This window comes from Ovis canadensis, chromosome 3 (genome assembly GCF_042477335.2).
Source record: "Ovis canadensis isolate MfBH-ARS-UI-01 breed Bighorn chromosome 3, ARS-UI_OviCan_v2, whole genome shotgun sequence".
In the NCBI taxonomy this organism is placed as follows: domain Eukaryota; kingdom Metazoa; phylum Chordata; class Mammalia; order Artiodactyla; family Bovidae; genus Ovis; species Ovis canadensis.
The window spans coordinates 36,792,758-36,818,536 of record NC_091247.1 but is presented as its reverse complement, the minus strand read 5'-3'; the positions used below and the strand labels follow the sequence as shown (position 1 = coordinate 36,818,536).

The window sequence follows — 25,779 nt, the reverse complement described above, 5'->3', positions numbered from 1 at the left end:
TTTGGAGGGAAAAAAAATCACTGGTTTGAATTCCAACTCTTATTTATTTGCTGTTTGACCTTGGGCAAATTATTTTGCCTCTCTGAGCCTTAGTGGTTTTGAGCCTTAGTTGTTTTGTCTCTGTAATGGAAATAATAATACATACCTTTTCTCAAAAGGCCACTGTGTGATGTGATACACACACACACACACACACAGATGCATATGTATATGCATATACATACATGCCTCATATGTGACTGATAGACTATCAATATTCACTTCTGCCTCTTTTTTCTAAATTATTTAACAAGGGAAAATTTTTTGGATTCATTGTGATTTAATCTATACAGAGATGCACTTGTCCTTCTTTTGGGGATATTGGAGAAAATTTATAAAAGCATGAGAATTGAGACCTTGTGTTCACTAGGTGCAGAAGTGGCAGTGATCTTGGTGATTACCTGGGAAAATGTTCAACCCTGGCAGATATCTCAAGTTGAAAGTCTCTGCAGCCCCCTAGTGGCTGTTGATTGTAGCGGATTCTTAGTTACTAACAAATGCCTGGAGTCAGTTTGACTTTGGACAGAATTAAACAGAGAAATAAGGAAGGGCTGGGGTGGGGAATGAAAGGACCGGTGTTTTAGTCTTTTTAATATGTCACATAGAAAATTATTCTCTCACTAGTGTGCATGCCAGTGAAATATGATGAAGATCAAAACATATATGCTCACATACTAGGAAGCTATTAACCTTCATACCCTTCCCTTCCTCTTCCCTTTTCTACCTCTTTCTCTTGCTCCACCAAGGTAGGAGCATCATTTCTTCGATAAGTCAGGTCATTCTTTGTTGCTCAGTGAGGGAGAATCAGCTCCACTGTGTGCATCAAAGATTGTAGTTTGTCTGCGATTCCAGTGAACCACTTGTTATAAACACAGCCATTATCCAGGTTCTGTGATAGCTGCTCAAGAGAAATGAAGTGAGAGACTGGAGATACAGCCCTGACTTCACAGGGCTATAGAAATGGCCTGCAGTTTTGAACTGTCTGTCACTCCCAGGACTGTGAACAGGAATGCCAGATCATTCTTTCTAGCTAAGTCACTTCTAGACTTCTTAGCCTGTTACTCATAGAAGGGTATGATTAAGAGCAGTGGTTAAGAGGCATGAGTAAGAGCTCGGGAGGCACGTAGGACTCTGTGATCCTAGGAAAATCAGTTAAGATCTCTGTGACTCAAGTTTCCTCAAAAACTAGAGTTTAAAATATTTACCTTGCAGAGAGTAAAGGAAGTAACACATATTTAAGCACCATTCTGAGAAAACACGCAGTGACTGCGGTCTGAAATATTTGTTGTAGCTGAATCGCAACTCTGCAAGATCGCGAGCCACTTCCACCCTCCCCCTTAACCCCCCAAAAATGCTCCCTCCGACCTCCGCACCATTTTGTCCTGTGTGGATGGTGGGATCACCAGGTTCCCCAGGAATGCGTTCAAATAATGGAAGAGTCAGAGAAGACTCTGTCTAAGGGCCCTAATCCAAGCCCAGAGTTGGCAGTGTCACGCTGCACCTCCCTTCTCCCCTCCCCTGGCCTTCAGTTTTATTCCAGAACTGCTTTTCCTAAGTCGGATTCGTTTACTTGCCTTAAATGCTAAATTAGAATACTTGATTACAAAGGCCTCTTCCAGTCCTACTATTTATCTAATACACGATCCTGGTCACAACAGAAGCGACATAGGGCAGGGAATCTGGCAGAGGTGGAGCGAGAGAGGGAAGAGGGGTGGAGGGAGGGTAGGGCGGGCTCTGTGCTTTTCTCAATGAAAGCGGGGGGGCCTGTGCAGATTTGCATAAGAAGTCGACCTCGCCGCACCATTGGCTGGCGGGCGAGCGGGGCGGGGCTGGGCTGCGTGGGCCCAGCCGCGGTGAGGAGTTGGTATTCGAACCCCGCCCCTACCTCGGCCCGGCCCCCTTCTCGGCGCGCGCTCGCGGCTCCGCCAGCTGCAAGTGGCGGGCCACCAGGCAGATGCGATAGAGCGGCTCCCGGGGCTGCAGCGGCAGTAGCAGCTGGCACCCTGGCTGCCGCAGCCCAGAGGGTCGCGGGGCACAGAGGCGACTTCCGGCCACCTTCTGCCCAGTCACTGAAGCCGCAGGAGCTGCCGATGAGTGAGGAGGGGGCAGCAAGATTTCGGGCTTTTGGTCCCTGAATGCTTTCACTCCCTTCTGCCGCTGGGGCCGGTTTGGTGCCCGAGAACTCTGAGACCAGACGCGGGAGGATAGCAAGGACGGTGTAAACTTGCGCGGCGGCGGCCTGAGCCTCTGCTCCGCAGCGCGACGGCTCGTTTCAGGTCCAGAAGTTCAGCTAGTAGTGCAGACCAAAGACCTCCCGATGCGGAGGGTCGGAGGAGGGTGCGCGAGAAAACAGCTGGTGCCCTCGTTTCCCTGCTAGACGCGGAAGAGGAGGTCAGAAGAGCCGAAAGCAGCTCAGGAGGTGGCCGGGACACCAAATACCAGCTCGGAGCCACCGTTCCTGGCACAAAAGTTGCAGAGGGTTGGAGGCCGCTCAAGAGTGGACAGACCACAGCTCAGGCGAGGGACAGGAGAGGACGGTACCTAATTGCCATCTCCCGTCAACCATAGTAGTCTCTCTCATTCCAAAGCGCGGCGATCAACGGACGGGGGCGCGGCATTCTGCGCGGCGCGCGAGAGGCATAGGGTCCCAGCTGCTGAGCCCTTCGCGCTTCAGGGTCTCTTGACACGCCCCTGAGCTTCCAGCCCCGTTTTATTGAGATTCCTGCTCTCCTCCTTGCAGTTGGAGGAAAGGAAATCTAGTGCACGGACAGTCCCCCGATATCTGGTGGAAGGAGCCTGTCAGGACCAACGACTGTTAGGAACCCCTTCTCATCTGAGGGGGAGCGGAGGGTGAGGCTGGATCCCGGGGAGTCGGAGCTCTAGCATAAACAGTCATCCTTTGGCGGGATGGGAGCCATAGGGCTTCTGTGGCTGCTGATATTGCTGCTGCTTTCACCGGCAGCCTCAGGCTCCGGGACTGGGATCGAGACCGGCCAGCGCATGGGCTCTCCGGCCATGGGGCCGGCCCTGCAGCCCCGGGAGCCGCTTAGCTACTCTCGTCTGCAGAGGAAGAGCCTGGCGGTGGACTTTGTGGTGCCCTCGCTTTTTCGCGTCTACGCCCGGGACCTGCTGTTGCCGCCGCTGTCCCCCTCGGAGCCGAGGGCTGGCCGGCTGGAGGCGCGCGGTTCGCTGGCTCTCGACTGCGCCCCACTGCTTAGGCTGGTGGGGCCACCACCCGGGGTCTCGTGGACAGCAGGCTCCAGCTCTCCCACCCCGGCTCAGGCGCGGACGCTGTCCAGGGTGCTGAAGGGAGGCTCAATTCGCAAGCTTCGGCGCGCCAAGCAGCTGGTGCTGGAGCTTGGAGAGGAGGCGATCCTAGAGGGCTGCGTCGGGCCTCCAGAGGAGGCGACTGCGGGGCTGCTTCAGTTCAACCTTACTGATCTGTTCAGCTGGTGGATTCGACACGGCGAAGGGCGGCTGAGGATCCGCCTGATGCCGGAGAAGAAGGTGTCGGAAGTGGGTAGAGAGGGAAGACTGTCCGCCGCGATCCGAGCCTCCCAGCCCCGCCTTCTCTTCCAGATCTTTGGGACCGGTGAGCAGCTCCCGCTTGAGTGGTTCGGGATTTGTTTTTGTTTTTGTTGTTGTTTTAACACATCAATTTACAGCCACTGTCAACTAACCCCGATTTCCAAAACCTCAGCCCATGGTTCTTAGCTCTTTTTTCTCCCTCAAATCGCCTTTACCAGTTAGACTATATTTAATCCTTGAACGCAGTCACTCCCCAAGGGACTCTCCCTTCCTTCTCAGCAACCAAGTCAGGGGGGAAAAAGTTTCCTGTTCTTGATAGAATGACTCTTTCTACTGACAGACACAGGGTTGCAGCCAAGATTGGATGTCCTTTATTTAGGGCTCCTAGGACAGTTGAAATCCCTCTATTACTTTTGCATTCTGAGAGCTTAGTTCTAGATCTCAACTGTTACCTTTCTTCTTTTCCCTTTGTTACTCTTCCTGGCCTCCACAAGTTTAGGGAATGTGATACACTTTCTCAGGGAATATAGAACTACTTATTATTGAATCCCACCCAGCTATCCTCTTCAAATGTTGTCTTACCTAGGAATGGCCTCTTCTTCACTGATTCATTCTGCTCTCCACCTAACCCCAGTTCCTGTCCACTCACAGACTCTTGTTCTTCCTCTCAGATGTATTGGGAGAGCCCCAGAGGAACTAAGGGACAGGCGACAGGGAAAGGGTGGGAGATGTGGAGAGAGGGAGCAAAGCAGCCAAGATTATTTTCCTCTGGGGGAGTCACTCTGAAGCCAGGGACAGTAGTTGATTTCCCTTTCTCTCCCTCTCCCAGTTCCTTCACTGCAGTTCTCAGCTTGAGTATCTGTGTTAGCAAATCTGAATGCCTGTTTCTGGAAGGCCCATTTCTCTGCAGATCTCGCTGCTGGAGACTCCTGAAATGAGGTTTATATTTCATTTACTCTCATTTTCTTCCCATATTCACTGAGTTGGGGTTGTGTATTTAGGCACTTACTTCTAACTCTTCCCATAATATCCTTTGACTGGGAGAACCAGGTGGTTTTGAATGGATGTTTCTTTTGTAAGACCATTGGGGAAAGGCTTGTGAATAAAATATAAAATGTAAATGAATGAGAAAGCATAGAAGAGAAAGCATGCCTTTTAAATGCCTACACTAATTTCATTGAGTAAAACCCGGCATCTTTTCTATCATTCCTGTTGTCAGAAATAAATGAAATTCTCATGCTCCACTGGTTACTAATGTCTCTGTATTAATTGGATGGAAAGCATTGAAAAACAGCCTAATATAGAGCTACAAGTATCCCCCATGCTTATCCCAACACACTCACACACACACACACACACACACACACACACACACACACTCCCACATATACCCAGTAGTCTTGTGAAGGGATATTCTGAAGCTGAGATTTCTCAGTCATTGCAGAGAAAATATACCAATATGTGATCCCCATGGAAAACATGGATGAGTTGAGTCTGGATGCATATTTCAGCATTAGCACTAGTGGTATTGACACCTAAAATGACCCCTTTATGTTCAGTGTTGGAATTTATACTAGCCTGTGGCAAGAGCCAGGATCTGATGAATTTGATAGTGCTTTCTGTGAACTGAGGTAGAGACCAATACTGTTGCCTCGCTGCAGATACTTTTGTAAAGAACAGCTGTGCTTTAATGTTGTCTCGGCTTCCGTGGTTTATACATGCGGCATTCTCTTTTAGTGCCTAACGTTTGTGTAATGGATATAAAAATTACTTCTCTGGGAATGCAGATTTTCTCCCACTTTCTGTCTCTGAGCATCTCTGAAACTTTCCTCTCATTTCTTGTTATATAGGCAGGCCCTAGCAGTCTAGATGCTGATGATACAGGCAAAGGGGTCCTTTCTACAGCTCTGAACTTACCTATTATAAACAAGCAGGTTGCTTGAAGTTATCACTGGTGCCTCTGGAGAGTCACATACTTAATGCTTTTGAAGAATATACTCCAGTCAAACATTAGATGAGGAGTTGGAGCTGCTGAGTGAGGGAGTTTCATCTAGAGATTAGTGTGCTCTGGGAGCTGCTCTGCTACTGGCTATAGGGAAGCACAGTGAACATCCCAAATCCTCCCTCAGCAACACAGTCCATTTGGCAGCAGGACGAAGCCCTTATGCATCATTTGACACGTCTAGCAATGCTAGTTTTAGAAAGAGCCAGGATTCTGCCATTAAAAGGCTAGAAATTTTAGCCAAGCATTTTTCAGCAGTATTGGGATCAAATGATTATTGATGGGATCAAATAAGACACTAAGTGTAACTGGATGAGCTCCCCATGACCTCCAGAGAGACAGACAGCTTATTGAAAAGCACTTCAGGCCTTGTGGTGATCACACTTGGAACAGACTGGACTCTTCTGCTCTGAGACATATGCTGTCTGCAGTTAGGCAGCTGGCCATGCAGGACTAGCTTCTCGCCTTATCACTGCTTCCCCAGCCTCATTTAGATAACAGTCTCTACTGCAGGCTTCCTGTGGAGGGACTGGGCACACCCTTCTGTATCATGTTTTATGTTTGGGCCAATATATATTATTGTGGTTTCATTCATTTTCTTGTATCAAATTTTCTTGTATCAAAATTGAAGTTTAGGTTCTCATACTTGGAACAATTAGTCACACTTGGACTAATTTTGCTATTTATCATGTTTGAGGAAATGGATTTATTCTTTTTATATAGACTCTGACTTACAGAAAAGGCATTTAACTCTTCTGTGACATAGGATCTTTAGTTAAGTGAAGAATAGGCAGAGCTCAGTAAATTTCTCCCTGTTTCTGCTTGAGTAACTGATGGTCTAATCTAGAGGGGGATGGTCTTGCTGGTGGGGCTGTCTGTGGGGAAGAAAGTGGAGAGGATGGGTCTTCTGCCAACCCTTGTTTTGAGGGGCCTGGGGTAGCCCATTTGTCTCAGACTAAAGGTAGGGTACCAAACCTGAGCAGACCATGACTAGCAATGTGGTAAGAAATAGAAAAGCACCTAGTTGGAACAAAACGATACCTTCATATCACTTGCAGTTTGGGCTATCTGAGAGAACAAAAGGATGTCTGAGAGACTTTATAATGCATGCCATGTTAATGGTGTTTCTTTGAGGGTTATTGTGAATTCATAAATGGGATCAACATATGAAAAGTCTGAAGTAGTTCCCCAGGACACCCATTCATTGAAAAGAGGTACAGAGAGTTACTGGGGCTATACAAATGGTGTAAACTGTCTTGGGATACCCCAAACCTCAAAAATGATGTCTGCCTGGAGGCTACCACATTGCCCATAGCTCTACTTTGTAACCTCTTGTGTAAATGTCTTGACATCTTGCTTCTGCCGTCCTTCAGGCAGAAGCCTAGAGGATAATGATCTGTGGGATAAGAGGGCTTGTTTCACTGTTAATACCTGCCTTCTCATTCCAGGAAAGGGGATATATGACTTGGGACTTTATATGTACTATGGAGAGGCCTAAGCAGTTTAGAGTAGGTATATACAATGCAATATTCCTGACCCTTGACCTCACATATCTGTTAGTCCCTTCCTATTTCATTTCTGGAAAGGGCAAAGAGAGGGAAGGAAGATAGAAAGTAAATTGGAGCTCCCAGAAGGGATATCAGTTATTGGAGGTGAATTGGGAGAGTTGGAGTTAGTCCAGAGAAGAGCAGAGAGCTGATTTAAGAGTTGAATGGACTGATTTATGACAAAAGATGAAAAAAATTAAATATATATGGCTGGTCTAAGTGGTGATGAAGGGGAAGCCATGGTAACAATCTACAAATCTCTGGAGAGGGAGAGTGGCAGTGAAGGGGAAGAGTTACTTAGTGTGGCCCACAGAAGTAATAGGATGAGACTTGGAGAGGGAAACTTCAGGTTAGAGATCAGGGAAACCTTATTTTCTGAAATTGATATTCCTCTGACTATGGACTGGAATTCCAAAGGAGCAAAAGAGTAAGGTGAGATGTGGGTCAGACAAGCCACAGCATTCATAATTAATCAGTTCTATATTTTCCAACGTTGCGAAGCTGCAGAAGTCAGGAGAGCTGGGATGGAGAACAGTGTCAGGAGTCGGGTTATTTGGGATGCAGTTCTGGAGAGCCTCTGGGTTTTGATGTTGCCAGGGGGAAGAGAAAATAATTGCATATGTATCTTTGAAGTTTGTGGGAAGTGCTTGCAAGAACATTGTTGGTATCTTGAAAACACTATTTTGAAATTAATGAGTTTATTCTTCTTTGTCCCTAGATTCAACAAAGTGTTCTCTGGGGTTTTTGTATATTCAGTAGGGGGAGTCACACTCACCCAGCACTATACATTAAAGATATATTTATTCACGTGTGTGGCATCAAGTCACTGGGCCAGACAAAAGGTACTTGGATCTTGAGAAGATGAGATCAGTTCTAGATTTGGTGAACTCTTACTGGCTACTGAAAACCTTTTGAAATGCTGAGAATATATACAGCTATTTGAAAAATGTGCTTCTTCTAAATCCTATTGATCCTTTCACAAATTTACAAAAGAAAAAGAAGGTTCATGGGAGGTTTTACGTGGAATGTGGGAGGAGAGTAGTATCATTAATAAAAATGAAAGCTTCTATAAGGCAGTTTGTGTACAGAAGATAGAGGGACTGGCCTGTGGGGAGGAGAAAAGAAGGAGTTGTGTGAGCGAAAGTTGCAGCCTGTTGCCGCTCTCAGGATTACTGCCTGACGACACTCCATAGAGATTTGCCCAGCCTGATTTGGAAAGGATATTTTGCTTTTTAAAATAATCATTATTAATGTCCTATTACAGTTGTATGGGACTTTATAATTTATAAATCATTTCAACATTTGTCATTTTTACCAATCATACAGTAGGAAGGGCAAATATTTGCTTTATTTTGTAAGTAGAGTAATTGGAATCCAGAAGTTTGATAACATTGTTTCAAGGTCATTTAGGTAGAAAGTTTTAGACCTGGAAACTTTCATTTATATGTTGAAAGGTTATGACTTGCTAAAGGATGTGTTACAATACTGACTGGGACCACATATCCTGCCTTCAAATCAGAGCTCTTTCCACTAAGGGAATCATTTCAAGGTGCATACTACAAATAACCCAGACATGTAAATAGACAAAAAGCTTTACATTATCTTTTTCAGAAGGTCATACAATAAATATTTGGTGGGCAATAGCCATGACTTGGAAACATTTCTTAAAATCTTTAAGGCCTGGTTTGATCATTTGAAAATGGTTATAGTAAACAGTTCCTATCTCAAGATCATGTCCCGAATATTAAATTAGGTGATGTATGTAAATCTTAGGGCTTTCCTGATGGCTCAGTTGGTAAAGACTCTGCCTGCAGTGTAGGAGACCTGGGTTCAATCCCTGGATTGGGAAGATCCTCTGGAGGAGGGCATGGCAACCCACTCCAGTATTCTTGCCTGAAGAATCCCCATGGACAGGCAGGCTGCAGTCCATGGGGCCTCAAAGAGTCAGACACGACTGAGCGACAAAGCACAGCACATGTAAATCTTAATCCAAAACCTGAAACATCATAAACTGCTCCATCAATATGAGCAATTATATTTTTTCCTAGAAGCAGCAACACTCCAGCATCTGGTTGTGCACTCTGCAATTACAAGGGTCCTATATACATTTTAGCCTATTTGAATGGTGCCATCTGGAGTTGTGCAGTCCTCGTATGTGGCAATACGTGGCAGCCCTGGCAGCAATTGTGATACTGTGTGTTCCCCATACAACTAACTTCTAACTCCTAAGAGATGAGAGGTGAGATCCGGAGGAAATGGGGAGTGACCAGGATGACAGTTTCTATTGTTCCATCACGGAAGACCTGTCTTTGCCAGAAATGTAGATGAAAAGAGGCGTTGAGGGGTGGCATTTCCTTTATTCCTATCAACTATTATCCTCTTATAGGCCTTTTGACCTTGGATTCAGTCCAGAGAATCAAGTGGCATATTTACAATCCAATCCTTTTTTTTGTTTGTTTAGAAATAAACAAAGTCTTATCTTTGTGAAAGTAAGGAAACAAATGCTGAGAAAGAAAAAGATAGAGGCATTAAGAGCAATAGTTTTCAGATGGTGGATCTTCCCTCAGAGTGATCTGTGCAGTCCAGGCCTTACCATGGCCATAGACATGCTGGACCACTGACCTCTGGCAACTCCTTTACTGTAATTAGCTGGAGCTGTGCCCTTCCTGTACATTTCTAGCCTCATCATTCATTGTCAGATGTGTACTGTGCTTAGTCGCTCAGTCATGTCCCACTCTTTTTGATGCCATGGGCTGTGGCCTGCAGGCACCTCTGTCCATGGGGATTCTCCAGGCAGGAATAGTGGAGTGGGTTTCTTTGCCTTCCTCCAGGGGATTTTCCAACCCAGGGATCAAGCCCAGGTCTCCCACATTAGATGGATTCTTTTCCATCTGAGCCACCAGGGAAGCCCCCCATTGTCAGATGCAGTTCAGTTCAGTTCAGTGGGTCAGTCGTGTCCGACTCTTTGCAAACCCATGAACCACAGCACGCCAGGCCTCCCTGTCCATCACCAACTCCCGGGGTCAACCCAAACCTGTGTCCACTGTGTTGGTGATGCCGTCCAACCATCTCATCCTCTGTCATCCCCTTCTCCTCCTGCCCTCAATCTTTCCCAGCATCAGGGTCGTTTCAAATGAGTCAGCTCTTCACATCAGGTGGCTAAAGTATTGGAGTTTCAGCTTCAACATCAGTCCCTCCAAAGAAGACCCAGGACTAATCTCCTTTAAGATGGATTGGTTAGAACTCCTTGCAGTCCAAGGGACTCTCAAAAGTCTTCTCCAACACCACAGTTCAAAAGCATCAATTCTTCGGCGCTCAGCTTTCTTTATAATCCAACTCTCACATCCATACATGACTACTGGAAAAACCATAGCCTTGACTAGAAGGACCTTTGTTGGCAAAGTAATGTCTCTGCTTTTTAATATACTGTCTAGGTTGGTCATAACTTTCCATCCAAGGAGCAAGCATCTTTTAATGTCATGGCTGCAGTCACCATCTGCAGTGACTTTGGAGCCCCCCCCCCCAAAAAAAAGTATGCCACTGTTTCCACTGTTTCCCCATCTATTTGCCATGAAGTGATGGGACCAGATGCCATGAGGAAATGCAAAAACCTAAGTGGTTAATAGACATGAGCCCATGAAAAGCAGTTAACTCTTTGAAATTCCATGGAGACACATAGCCCAAGGACTTGAACGGGAGGCTGTCTTAGGAAATTCAGTTCAGTTCAGTTCAGTCGCTCAGTCACGTCCGACTCTTTGTGACCCCATCAACTGCAGCACGCCAGGCCTCCCTGTCCATCACCAGCTCCTGGAGTTCATTCAAATTCATGTCTATCAAGTCAGTGATGCCATCCAGCCATCTCATCCTCTGCCGTCCCCTTCTCCTCCTGCGCCCAGTCCTTCCCAGCATCAGGGCCTTTTCCAGTGAGTCAACTCCTTGCATGAGGTGGACAAAGTACTGGAGTTTCAGCTTTAGCATCATTCCTTCCAAAGAACACCCAAGACTGATCTCCTTTAGAATGGACTGGTTGGATCTTCTTGCAGTCCAACGGACTCTTCTCCAACACCACAGTTAAAAAGCATCAATTCTTCGGCACTCAGCTTTCTTTATAGTCCAAATTTCATATCCACACATGACCACTGGAAAAAGCATAGCCTTGACTAGAAGGACCTTTGTTGGCAAAGTAATGTCTCTGCTTTTTAATACGCTATCTAGGTTGGTCATAACTTTCCTTCCAAGGAGCAAATGTCTTTTCATTTCATGGCTGCAGTCACCATCTGCAGTGATTTGGGAGCCCAAAAAAATAAAGTCTGACACTGTTTCTACTGTTTCCCCATCTATTTCCCATGAAATGATGAGACCAGATGCCATGATCTTCATTTTCTGAATGTTGAGCTTTAAGTAACTTTTTCACTCTCCTCTTTCACTTTCATTAAGAGGCTTTTTAGTTCCTCTTCACTTCCTGCCATAAGGGTGGTGTCATCTGCATATCTGAGGTTATTGATATTTCTCCCGGAAATCTTGATTCCAGCTTGTGCTTCTTCCAGCCCAGCGTTTCTCATGATGTACTCTGCATATTAGTTAAATAAGCAGGGTGACAATATACAGCCTTGACATACTCCCTTTCCTCTTTGGAACCAGTCTGTTGTCCCATGTGGAGTTCTAACTGTTGCTTCCTGACCTGCATATAGGTTTCTCAAGAGGCAGGTCAGGTGGTCTGGGATTCCCAGCTCTTTCAGAATTTTCCACAGTTTATTGTGATCCACACAATCAAAGGCTTTGGCGTAGTCAATAAAACAGAAATAGATGTTTTTCTGGAACTCTCTTGCTTTATTGATGATCCAGCGGATGTTGGCAATTTGATCTCTGGTTCCTCTGCCTTTTCTAAAACCAGCTTGAACATCAGGAAGTTCACGGTTCACGTATTGCTGAAGCCTGGCTTGGAAAATTTGGGGAATTACTTTACTAGTGTGTGAGATGAGTGCAATTGTGCGGTAGTTTGAGCATTCTTTGGCATTGCCTTTCTTTGGGATTGGAATGAAAACTAACCTTTTCCAGTCCTGTGGCCACTGCTGAGTTTTCCAGATTTGCTGGCATATTGAGTGCAGCACTTTCACAGCACCATCTTTCAGGATTTGAAATAGCTCAACTGGAATTCCATCACTTCCGCTAGCTTTGTTTGTAGTGATGCTTTCTAAGGCCCATTTGACTTCACATTCCAGGATGTCTGGTTCTAGGTGAGTGATCACACCATCGTGATTATCTGGGTGGTGAAGATCTTTTTTGTATAGTTCTTCTGTGTATTCTTGCCACCTCTTCTTGCTATCTTCTGCTTCTGTTAGGTCCATACCATTTCTGTCCTTTATCGAGCCCATCTTTGCATGAAATGTTCCCTTGGTATCTCTAATTTTCTTGAAGCGATCTCTAGTCTTTCCCATTCTGTTGTTTTCCTCTATTTCTTTGCATTGATCGCTGAGGAAGGCTTTCTTATCTCTTCTTGTTATTCTTTGGAACTCTGTATTCAAATGGGTATGTCTTTCCTTTTCTCCTTTGCTTTTCACTTTGCTTCTTTTCACAGCTATTTGTAAGGCCTCCTCAGACAGCCATTTTGCTTTTTTGCATTTCTTTTCCTTGGGGATGGTCTTGATCCCTGTCTCCTGTACAGTGTCACGAACCTCATTCCATAGTTAATCAGGCATTCTATCTATCAGATCTAGCCCCTTAAATCTATTTCTCACTTCCACTGTATAATCATAAGAGATTTGATTTAGGTCATACCTGAATGGTCTAGTGGTTTTCCCTACTTTGTTCAATTTAAGTCTGAATTTGGCAATAACGATTTCATGATCTGAGCCACAGTCAGCTCTGGGTCTTGTTTTTGCTGACTGTATAGAGCTTCTCCATCTTTGGCTGCAAAGAATATAATCAGTCTGATTTCAGTTTTGACCATCTGGTGATGTCCATGTGTAGAGTCTTCTCTTGTGTTGTTGGAAGAGGGTGTTTGCCAGGACCAGTACGTTCTCTTGGCAAAACTCTTATTAGCCTTTGCCCTGCTTCATTCTGTATTCCAAGGCCAAATTTGCCTGTTACTCCAGGTGTTTCTTGACTTCCTACTTTTGCATTCCAGTCCCCTATAATGAAAAGGACATCTTTTTTGGGTGTTAGTTCTAAAAGATCTTGTAGGTCTTCATAACACCGTTCAGGTTCTTCAGTGTTAAGTTCTAAAAGATCTTGTAGGTCTTCATAGAACCATTCAACTTCAGCTTCTTCAGTGTTACTGGTTGGGGCATAGACTTGGATTACTGTGATAGTGAATGGTTTGCCTTGGAAACAAACAGAGATCATTCTGTCGTTTTTGAGGTTGCATCCAAGTACTGCATTTTGGACTCTTTTGTTGACCATGATGGCTACTCCATTTCTTCTAAGGGATTCCTGCCCGCAGTAGTAGATATAATGTTCATCTGTGTTAAATTCACCCATTCCAGTCCATTTTAGTTCGCTGATTCCTAGAATGTTGACGTTCACTCTTAACCATCTCCTGTTTGACCACTTCCAATTTGCCTTGATTCATGGACCTAACATTCCAGGTTTCTATGCAATATTGCTCTTTACAGCATCTGACCTTGCTTCTATTACCAGTCACATCCACAGCTGGGTATTGTTTTTGCTTTGGCTCCATCCCTTCATTCTTTCTGGAATTATTTCTCCACTGATCTCCAGTAGCATATTGGGTACCTACCCACCTGGGGATTTCCTGTCTCAGTATCATATCATTTTGATTTTTCATACTGTTCATGGGGTTCTCAAGGCAAGAATACTGAAGTGGTTTGCCATTCCCTTCTCCAGTGGACCACATTCCTAATTTCTTAGGAAATTACCTTAACCTAAAATAAGTTGTTGAGTATCCACACTGCATTTTATAGATGGTGTTTTTTTGTGAGCTGTAGATGAGCTGCTGCCTCCAAAAGATGCACATGGATATCATCTCTGCTTGAGAGTAGTTGAACGTGAGTTTTGGTGAGGATGGTTATAGGTCCAGGCGTTATGTAGAGAGAATAGCAAATAGCTAGTAAGGAGCCCTGTGAATGCCTTCTTTCTTAGAACCTTTGCTTTTTCCTCCAATCTAGGGTATGCCCAGTGCTTCTTAACCTAGTGATTACCTGGGTTATTTCACACAGTCAAGGTGTGAGATTGGAGCAGTTCAAAGCAAGTGTTAGCCTGGTGGTGAGATAGTAAGGGGGTGGGAGGTACCCCATATATTTTTGGGTGAGCCAGATTTCTCAGAATAGGTTTTTTTTTTTCTTCAGCAAATATTATGATTATTTATTCAGCAGAACTGTTCTTAGCTTAGGCCCTTTCCCAGGGAAATTTTATCAAATCCATTTGGTGATATAACATAGACATTCCAGAAAGTGGGAAGCCCAAGAACATGTCAGAAAGAGAGCTCCTTTGAGGCAGATACACCTAACCACATGGTTAATTAAGAGACTTTGTTCCTTGAATCATCCCTTTCTGGCTAACTGACAGCAGGTGCATGAAGAGGTAGGTAGTCTGAATTCCCTTGAGTAAGGAAAAGGCTGAAGGGTAGGTATGAAAGTAAAACAAAGCAAATCTAGGCAAGCTTAAAGGAAATCAGGCAAATAACCAAAGGAAATCAGAAGGAAAATTTAAACCATTGGTTATGGTTTTTTCTCTCATTTATATTTTATTCAGTTTTCATCAGAATATGGATTTGTGAACTTGGGCATGGGTGGAACTTCTTTGTAGATCTTTTTTACATTCTTAGCCCACATAATTAAAATAAATATTTTTTTGGTGACTAGAACACTGGATTAGGAGCTAGGAGGCCTAGATCCTTTTATGATATTAGTCTTCATTGGATTTGAAATCTTGTGCAATCCCTTAAAAACCTTAAGCCTCTGGGTTTTGTTTTCCTAAAGGAAATAACACAGATCTTGTCTTGACTACCTCACAGAGTTGCTGTTGCATTGTATGAGATAACCTGTGTGGAAGGCTCTACTCTAGATTATTCAGAAATAAATATATAAGGCAGTAGAAAAATGAATATATAAGAATCATGACAGGTGCTAAGATTCTACTTCATCCATACGTAGTTCCCCCAACCTTTGGCATTCAGAGCAGCTATGTAACGCCCCAGAATTTGATGCAGGCCATAAGGTTCAGTTAACAGCTCAGAAGCATTGAAAAGTGTTTGTAAAGCCCCTCCCCAAGGTTCCTAAAGTGAGGTTGTTTCATTGAAATCAGTTTGCTCAATTTCAAACTTTTCTGGAAATGGATCTCTGGTAATGGGACATAGGACCTGTGTTTTAGCATCAGAAAATGATTTGTTTTTTAATTGAGGGATGACAAAGTGGATTGAGTGTATTGATCTTGTGTACAGCTTGATGATAATTCACATGTACAGCATCCACATAATTATCACCCAGATGAAGATACGGAACATTTCTAGCATCCCCAGAAAGTTCCCACCTGTCTTCTTGCAGTCTGTATTCAACCCCTAACCAAGATAACCATCCTTATCATCCATATCAATTAGTTTTGCCTATTTTTGAACTTCATGGAAATGGAATCATATAGTATATATTATTTTATGTCTGACTTTTCTTACTCAGCATGATTTATGTGGGATTCATCAGTCATTTTGTGTGCCAACATTCAGTCCTTCTTTTTCTTAATTTGCTGTGTTGTATTCCTTTATATGAATATAACACCATTCATTTATATATTTTCTTAATGAGGAATTGGACTTCTGTAAAGTCAAAGGTAAAAGGTCCTATTCTAAATAATGGATTGTTGTTGTTCAGTTGCTCAGTCGTGTCCAACTCTTTGCAACACCATGGACTGCAGCACACCAGGCTTCCCTGTTCTTCACTATTTCCCAGAGTTTGCTCAAACTCACGTCCATTGAGTTGATGATGCCATCCAACCATCTCATCCTCTGTCATCCCCTTCTCCTCATGCCCTCAATCTTTCCAAGCACCAAGGTCTTTTCCAGTGAGTTGGCTCTTTGCATCAGGTGGCCAAAGTATTGGAGCTTCAGCTTAGCATCAGTCCTTCCAGTAAATATTCAGAGTTGATCTCCTTTAGGATTGACTTATTTGATCTCCTTGCAGTGCAAGGGACTCTCAAAAGTCTTTGCTAGGACCACAGTTCGAAAAAATAAATTCTTTGGTACTCAGCCTTCTTTATGGTCCAGCTCTCACATCCATACATGACTTTGGATAAACCATAGTAGAATAAGTAAAAGATCTGGGATTGAAGCCCTCCTATACCATTTATTGGCCCAAGGCTTCTTTGAATTTTGGCTTTCCTTATTTGTAAAATGAGAAAAATAATACCCATCTCCTGAGTTACTGTAAGAATAGGATAAGGCATATAGTAAGTCCTGACACACAGTTGGTATTCAACAAGTATTAGTTTTTTTCCCCAGTTCTTGATTGCATTTCTTCCATTGGTGTCCAGAATGGATGCTTCAAAAGCTTCCTAAAGCAGGGAAAGGGAGCCCTGTTACAAGAGAGGTCATTAACTCAAAGAGGGAAACGTATCAACCAAAGACTATGTAATAAATTGTATAATAACTCTTAATAATTCAATTTTAAATAAAATAATTTAAATAAAACACAAATATTTCTTGCACTCAGTCTTAAATTTAACAAAATATTCAAGTAATAAATCAAAATTTCAAAATTCTTTGGTCGTACATTCAAGTGAGTTAAAGAAGAGAGAAAGAGTTTAGAGGGGACGGAAAAAAGTGGGCAGAAACACAACTATATTTATATAAAGAAAGATAAAAATGAGAATGACAGAGATATAAGTGGGAAAACAGAGAGGAAAGTGGAGAAGAGGTAACCCAGGAAAATAGAAGACAGAGATTATTTTCTGGATTAGGAGATGCACAGATATAGTAAAAGAAACCAAAAGAGTGACAGAAAGAGAATAGGGGTAGGGGGAGGGAAGGAAGTGAGAAGGAACACTTGATTATTTTTGGCCTGGAAGGATTATTTTTGACCTGGTATCTGAACTTATGACCAACATTATGTAATGGTTATTTTCCATTTTATTGAAGTAGAATTCACATACAATAAAATGCACCTATTTTAGGGGTTTTGTTTGATAAATGTGTACACCTGTGTAACCACCTTCCTAATTAGTATACAGAACATTCCTATCAATCCCCGAGTGTCTTCCTTGACCTTTTGCAATGAACCCAATACTTCCTGCTCTAGGCAATATCTGATTTGATTTCTATTGTGGTAGATTTGTTTTGTCTGTTCTGTGGATGAAAACATACAGTATATTCTTTTGTATCTGACTTCTTTCACTTAGAATTCTAATGCTTTTAAGATTTTTTTTGTGTAGTTGGTGTGTATTATAATAGTAGTTTGTTTCTTTTTATTCATCTCATTGTATGAACATACAGTTGATTCTTGAACAACATGAGTTTGAACTTAGAGGAGGTCCACTTATGTGTGGATTTGTTCAACAACAAATACTACACAGTCCACAGCTGGTTGAATCCACTGATGTGGAACAGCCGGTATGGAGGAATTAAACCCTGTATTGGAAGGGCCGAATATAAATTATATGCAAATTTTCAACTGCAAGGAAGGTAGGTGTCCCTAACTGCTGCATTGTTTAAGGGTCAGCAATTTGTTTATCCATTCATCTGTTCATGGACATTTAGATTGTTTCCCGTTTGGGTCTCTCATGACTAAAGCTGTTATGAACATTGCGTGTATAATTCACTTTGTGGACATATGCTATAGATGATCTTAAATCCATTATAGAACTGTTGGGTTCTGTGGTGAATGCATGAAATTGAAAAAACATTTCCCCAAGGTATATGTATTGTATTTTGCTCCCGTCAGTAATGTATGAGAGTTCTACTTGCTCCATCCACATCCCTCAAAATATTTGGCATTGCTAGTGTGTGGTGGCATCTCATTGTGGTTTTAATTTGCATTTCTAGGTATTGGTTATCTAACATTGCATAGGAAATCACCCCGAAAGTTAGTGGTTCAAAATAATGATAAATAAGTATCTTTTATAGTTCCTATGTGTTAGGAATTTGGGAACAATTGACTTGGTGATTTTTGCGTGGAGTCTCTCATGAGCTATCAGCCAAAACTGTAGGCATCTTAAAGCCTGACTTACTAGGTGCTTTACTCACATGACTGGCTATCTGATGCTGGCTATTGGTGGGGTCTCAGTTCTTCACCAGGTGGTCCTCTCCACAGGACTATTGGAACATCCTTGTGTCCTGGTGTCTGGCTTCCCTCAGACTGAGCATCTATTGAGATGATCATGTGGTTTTTCTTTTTCTTCTTTGATAAATGTGAACTGCACTATTTAACTTCCAAATGTTGAATTTGCTTTAAGTTCCCTGGATAAATCCCACATGGGTATGACTTATCATACTTTTTACATATTGTTGGATCTGCTTCCTAATACCTGGTGAGAATTTCTTCATGTTCATGAAAGTTATTGGTATAGTTTTCTTTTACTATCTTTGACAGACTTTAGGGTCTAGGTAATCCTGGAATCATAAAATGAGTTGGGAAGTGCTCCCTCTTCTTCGTTTTTCCTGGAAGAGAATTGTAGGTTTTTCTTTCTGAAATTATTTTTGGTAGAATTCGGTACTGATGCCATCTTGGCCTGGTATAGTCTTTGCTGGAGGGATTTTAAATACTAAATATATTTATTTAATACTAATTAGAAGATTATTCAGATTATCTGTTTATTTTTTAGTGAACTTTAGTCATTTGTATCCTTAAAGAAATTGGTTCATCTAATTTGTTGAATTAATACAAGTTAGGTTGTTCATAATATTCCCTTGTTTATTCATCTTTAATGTTTGTACGCTCAGTGGTGATGCCCTTTCTTTTACTCTTGATGCTGGTAATTTGCATCATCTTTCTCTTTTCTTTTTCATCATTCTGGGTAGAGAATACCAATTTACCAATTTCATTGAATTTTAAAGAAATGACCTTTGTGGCATTGATTTCTTCTGTTATTTTTCTTATTTAAATTTCACTGATTTCTGCTCTTAATTTTATTGTCTTTCTTTCATTTTGTTTGCCTTGGGTTTAATTTGCTCTAATTGTTTCTAGTTTCTTAAGATCATTGATTAAATATTTTTTGCCCTCTATTTCAAATATAATCATGTAATGTTAAAATTACCCCCTAATAATTACTTAAGCTGCCTTGTACAAATTTCATTATATTGTAATGAAACGTCATTTACACTCAGTTAAAAATATTTTCTAGTTTTTTAACCTGTAGTTATGTATAAGTAGGTTTTATTTCTGAATACTTGGAGGATTTTCAAGATATCTTTCACTGATTTCTAGTTCAATTCTGAAATGGTCTGAGAACATACTGAGTTTGATTTCAATTGTTTAAAATTTTTTAAGGTTTGTTTTATAGCTCCTATCTTGCTGAATATTCCATGTATACTTGCAAAAAACACATTTTCTGTTATTGTTAGGTGGAATGTTCAATCAATGTCAGTTAGGTCAGTTTGGTTAATAGTGTTGTTTGGTCTTTTATATCCTTGATTGTCTCTCTGTTTGTTATGTGTATTGCCAATAGAGGAGTGCTAAAGTCTCCAGGTTTTTGTTTGCCTCCTTCTCCTTTCAGTTCTATTATGTTTTGCTTCTCTATCTGAAGCTCTAATTAGGTGTCTGCATATTTAGGATTGGTGGAGAAGGCAATGGCTACCCACTCCAGTACTCTTGCCTGGAAAATCCCATGGACGGAGGAGCCTGGTAGGCTGCAGTCCATGGGGTCGCTAGGAGCTGGACACAACTGAGCGACTTCACTTTCACTTTTCACTTTCATGCGTTGGAGAAAGAAATGGCAGCCCACTCCAGTGTTCTTGCCTGGAGAATCCAAGGGATGGAGGAGCCTGGTGGGCTGCCATCTCTGGGGTCGCACAGAGTTGGACACGACTGAAGTGACTTAGCAGCAGCAGCAGCAGCATATATTCATGATAATTTGACTCTTTGATTTTATGTAATAGATGGGGGAACAGTGGAAACAGTGTCAGACTTTATATTTGGGGGCTCCCAAATCACTGCAGATGGTGACTGCAGCCATGAAATTAAAAGACGCTTACTCCTTGGAAGAAAAGTTATGACCAACCTAGACAGTATATTCAAAAGCAGAGACATTACTTTGCCGACTAAGGTCCGTCTAGTCAAGGCTATGGTTTTTCCAGTGGTCATGTATGGATGTGAGAGTTGGACTGTGGAGAAAGCTGAGTGCCAAAGAATTGATGCTTTTGAACTGTGGTATTGGAGAAGACTCTTGAGAGTCCCTTGGACTGCAAGGAGATCCAACCAGTCCATTCTGAAGGAGATCAGCCCTGGGATTTCTTTGGAAGGAATGATGCTAAAGCTGAAACTCCAGTACTTTCGGCCACCTCATGCGAAGAGCTGACTCATTGGAAAAGACTCTTATGCTGGGAGGGATTGGGGGCAGGAGGAGAAGGGGACGACCGGGGATGAGATGGCTGGATGGCATCACGGACTCGATGGACATGAGTCTGAGTGAACTCCGGGAGTTGGTGATGGACAGGGAGGCCTGGCGTGCTGCGATTCATGGGGTCACAAAGAGTCGGACTTGACTGAGCGACTGAACTGAATGGAATGTCTTTTTATCTCTGATGGTATTCATATTTTGAAGTTTACTTTGATATTAATATAGCCATCAGCTTTCTTTTGATTAGTATTTGCATGGTATATCTGTTCTGTCCTTTTACTTTTTTTTTTTTTTAAATCAGCCATAGGTATACATATATCCCCTTCCTTTTGAACCTTCCTCCCATCTCCCTCCCCATCCTACTCTTCTAGGTTGATACAGAGGCCCTGTTGGAGTTTCTGAGCCATACAGCAAATTCCCACTGGCTATCTATTTTACATATGGTAATTAAGTTTCCATGTTACTCTTTCCATACATCTCACCCTCTCCTCCCCCTCCCCATGTCCATAAGTGTATTCTCTATGTCTGTTTCTCCACTGTTGCCCTGTCAGTAAATTCTTCAGTACCAATTTTCTAGATTCTGTATATATGTGTTAGAATACGGTGTTTATCTTTCTCCTCCTGACTCACTTCACTCTGTATAATAGGTTCTAGGTTCATCCGCCTCAGTAGAACTGACTCAGATGTGTTCCTTTTTATGGGCAATATTCCATTGTGTATATATACTACAAGTTCTTTATCCATTCAAGTTCTTTATCCATCCATTGTGTATATACTACAAGTTCTTCATCCTAGCTGTAGATGGACATCTAGGTTGCTTCTGTGTTCTAGCTTATTGTAAATAGTGCTACAATGAACAATGGGATACATGTGTCTCTTTCAATTTTGGTTTCCTCAGGGTATATGCCTAGGGGTGGAATTGCTAGGTCGTATGGTGGTTTTATTCCTAGTTTTTAAAGGAATCTCCATAGCGTCTTCCATAGGGCTATATCAATCTACATTCCCACCAACAGTGCAAGTGTTCCCTTTTCACCACACCCCTTCCAGCATTTATTGTTTGTAGACTTTTTGATGAGGGCCATTATGACTGGTGTGAGGTGATATCTCATTGTAGTTTTGATTTGCATTTCTCTAATAATGAGCGATGTTTGTCCTTTTACTTTTAATCTATGTATTTATTTAAAGTGAATTTCTTGTAGAAGACGTATTGTTGGATTTCATGTGTCTTTTTAAAATTCAGTCTCACAATGTCTATCATTTACTTGCTGTGTTAGACACATCTATTTAATGTTATGTTTGATATGGTTGGATCTGGTCTACCATTTGTTACTATTATTTTCTCTTTCTGTTTTTTGTTCTTCTGTTATCCCTTTCCTGGCACCTTTTGAGTTGTTTGAATGTTTTTTTGTTTTAATTTTTGTCTTCATTACATCTTTTTATATTATGATTTTAGTGTTTGCTCTTGGGATTTTATTTATGTATGGGCTTTCACAGTTTATTTTGAGTTGACATTTTAATACTTCAAGTAAAATATAGATGGCTTACAACTATGTGTAAGGCTTCCCTGATAGCTCAGTTGGTAAAAAATCAGCCTGCAATGCAGGAGACCCCAGTTTGATTGCTGGGTGGAGAAGATCAGCTGGAGAAGGAATAGGCTACCCACTCCAGTATTCTTGGGCTTCCCTTGTGGCTCAACTGGTAAAGAATCTGCCTGCAAATGTGGGTAACCTGGGTTCGATCCCTGGGTGGGAAAGATCCCCTGGAAAAGGGAAAGGCTACCCACTGCAGTATTCTGGCCTGGAAAATTTCATGGACTGTCACAAAGAGTCACATATGACTGAGCAACTTTCACTTTCTACAACTATGTATGTCCTTTTATCCTCCCCCTTAGTGTTACAGTTGTCATATATGTTTTATCTACATAATTTAGAATCTTGCTAGACAGCAGTTTTAATTTTTTCTTTCAGCAGTTATTCATATTTTAAATAAGAGGAGAAAACTCGTCCTTCATATTTACTCAGATATGTAGCATTTCTCTGTTTTCCCATCTTTATTAAAATTCTAATTTTCCCTATTTTATCATTTTCTGTCAACCTAAAAAGCTCCCTTTTGCATTTCTTTTAGAGCAGGTCTTCTGGTGACAAATTCTGTTAGTTTTTCCCTTATCTGAGTGTCCTTATTCCATCTTATAAAGAGTATTTTTACTGGGCACAGAATTCTGGGTGGAAAGTTTTTTTTTTTCTCTTCAAGAATGATGTTCTTCTCTCCGCAGTTTCTGTTGAGAATTCTGTCATTAAATTGTTGTCCCTTATATGTAGCTATTTTAAAGATTTTTTTTGGTCTTTGGTTTTCAGAAGTTTGATCATAATGAATCTGTGCATGAAATTTTATTTGATTCTGTCCTCTTTGTGATTTGTTGAGATTCTTGATCTGTAAGTTTATGTCTCTCATGATATTTGAGTCTTCAGCCATTCTTTCTTCATTTTTCCCTTTTCACCATTATCTTTCTTCTCCTCCCTGGTACTCTAATTGAACACTATTTGACCTTTTGCTACTGTCTCACATGCTCCTGAGGCTCTGCCCAGTTCATTTTTCAATTTTTTTCCTCTGGTTCTGCAGATTGGACAGTTTCTATGATCTGTCTTCAAGTTTACTGAATCTTTACTCTGTTATCTCCATTTTATGATGATTTTTTATTTTAGATATATTTTTAGTTTAAATTTTCCATTAAAATTTTTCTGTTTACTTACTAACAATTACCTTTCCATCTATTTTTCAGATATGTATGTTTAACTCATGGAACATAGTTATAATAGCTTCTTTAAAGTCTTTGATAGTTTTAGCATCTTATCATCTTGTTATTGGCATCTGTTGATGATCTTTCTCCTTAAGACTTTGTCCTTTTTTTGGTTGTTGTTCTTTATATATTGAGTAATTTTAGGTTGTTTTCAGGAAAATTTGACTAAATGTTCTTAGGTCTGAGACTTGAGTATGGTTTAAACCTTAGTTTTGTCCTTAAGGCCATTGTTGTGTTGCGTTGAGTCTGTCCTCATGTGTGCTGCTCACAGGTGAGCTAGAACCTGTGGCCAGTTTCTTTACAGAATTAGCATATTTCCTTCTCCATCTCTTTCTTCTTTTAGATTTTCCTTAAACTCACAATTTTACCCACTTGTACTGCTGCAGCACAACTCGTTTAACTAAGGTTACCTTCAGGCAAAACAAAGAGCTAATAAAGATAAACAAAACAGGGATTCCCTCCATACTCTTAGGCCTGAAGGGGTCCCTTCTTGAGCCCCAGCGCCCCCCCACCAACCCAGTCTTCTGGTCTGAATGATAACGATTATTATAGGATTTCTATTAGAGTTTGGCTGTTGACATCACCAGGCAAGCTAACTCTCCTGAGGACTTATCATGAATTGAGAGAGAAAAAAAAGAATGCCAAAGATACATGTTCTCTGGATCACAATGCCCTTTACCTGGCCTCTTGGCCAGAAAGAAAGGATTTCTCCAAGAATCCTTAGGAGTTGCTTTTCCAAGTTTTTCCTTTTACTTGCTTCCTCAATATTCCTGGTTTTATTTATTTTTCAGAGTCCCTTGATAGTTGTTTTTGTATTTTGTCCAGAGTTTTTGGTTGTCAGCCGCAGGGTAATAGGATTCTGTCTTGGCTGCAGAAGCTCCTTGTTCTTTTTTGAATCACTTTCCATCTACAGTATTTTTCTTTCATCCATTAATATTTAATGTTGTGCCATTCTTCTGTATTTAAATTTGCTCAGATTCTGTTTGCTGAAAGTACCTTTATTTTGCTTTTATTTCTGAAGAGTTTCACTGGATATGCTTTTAGGTCGACAGCACTTTAGTATTGTTCTGTTGTTACATGGTTTGTCTTGTTTCTGATCAGAAGTCAGAGAAATTTTTATCTCTATTTCCCTTTTTGTTTCCCTTCCCATCATCCCATGGTTGCTGTAGGATTTTTTGTTTATCAAGGAATTTCCACAGTTTGATTATAATGTATGTATCTTGTGGTTTCTTTGTGTTTTTCTTGCTTGAGATTTGCTTAGAGACTCTCAATTCTGCAGGTTTATATTTTTCATCATATTTGGAAAATTTTCAAGTAGTTTTTTCTGTTTCCTCTTCCTAAGAATTTAATTATAATTATGTTATACAATTAATGTATTCCCACATTTAATTAAGGGTCTGTTCACTTTTTTCCAGCCCTGTTTCTCTCCCTGCTTCTGTCTGGATAGTTTTTTTGCTTGTCTTAGAGTTCATTCCCTTTTCTTGTACAATGTCTAATTTGATGATAAACCAGCCCATCTAATATATTTTTAGTTTAGACATTATATTTTTTAGCTCTAGAATATGTACTTCCATTTGTGTTTTTTTCCTCATTATGTTTTTAAAAAGTCCTTGAATGTATTTATAATAGCTGCTTTAAATTTCTTTCTGAGGCATTCTGGTACTATGGAAAAGAGGATAGCCATTAGAATCAGATTTCCTGAGTTCAGATCTTGGCCTTAATATCTGAAAGCTGGATTGATCATAGGCAAGTTGCTTACGAACCTTACTGGGCTTTAGTTTCCTCAAAATGGTACAAAGAGATTATCTCTCTTAGAGGACTATTTTGAAAATAAATGAGATAATACCTAACGTTAAAACAGTAGTACCTTGCACATAATAAGCACTCAATAAACATTGGCTCTTATAATTTTTTAAAGTTTCTTTCTGTTACTTAAGTTATTTTGTCATTTCTGTGTCTGTTTCTATTGATCAGTTTTTCTCTTAGTTAAATGTCACATTTTCTTTCTATCTGGTATACCTAATAATTTTTTTATTGGATGGTGCATATTATAAATATTACATTGTTGACTGCATAGATTTTGTTGTCTTCATTTAAAGACTGTTGACTTTTGTTTGCCAGGCAATTAATTTTTCTTGCCCGTCAATTTGATACTTTCAAGGATTATTGTCAAGCTTTGCTAAAGGAGTTTAGATGAGCCTTTATTCTTTTGTTAAGTTAGTTCTCATTTTAAGGTTTATCTTTCTAGGGTCTCCACTGAAAGTCTGAAGTGTACAGTGAGGTTCTTCTCTCTGGTTAAAGGAAGGATACACTCATCTGCATAGGAAATGGCAAAATTTCACTCCAGTATTTCACTCCAGTAT

At 41.3% G+C, this 25,779-nt stretch overlaps 1 protein-coding gene across 1 annotated transcript in view; it reads left to right on the top strand.

Annotated features, from left to right (window-relative positions):
- Positions 1-2,874: 2,874 nt before the first annotated feature.
- Positions 2,875-25,779, top strand: part of ALK (ALK receptor tyrosine kinase) — a 742,529-nt gene continuing 719,624 nt past the window's right edge. The window contains exon 1 of the mRNA XM_069582903.1: positions 2,875-3,631. Coding sequence (XP_069439004.1) covers positions 2,947-3,631 — 685 coding nt within the window. The 5' untranslated portion in view covers positions 2,875-2,946. The remainder of the gene's footprint in view (positions 3,632-25,779) is intronic.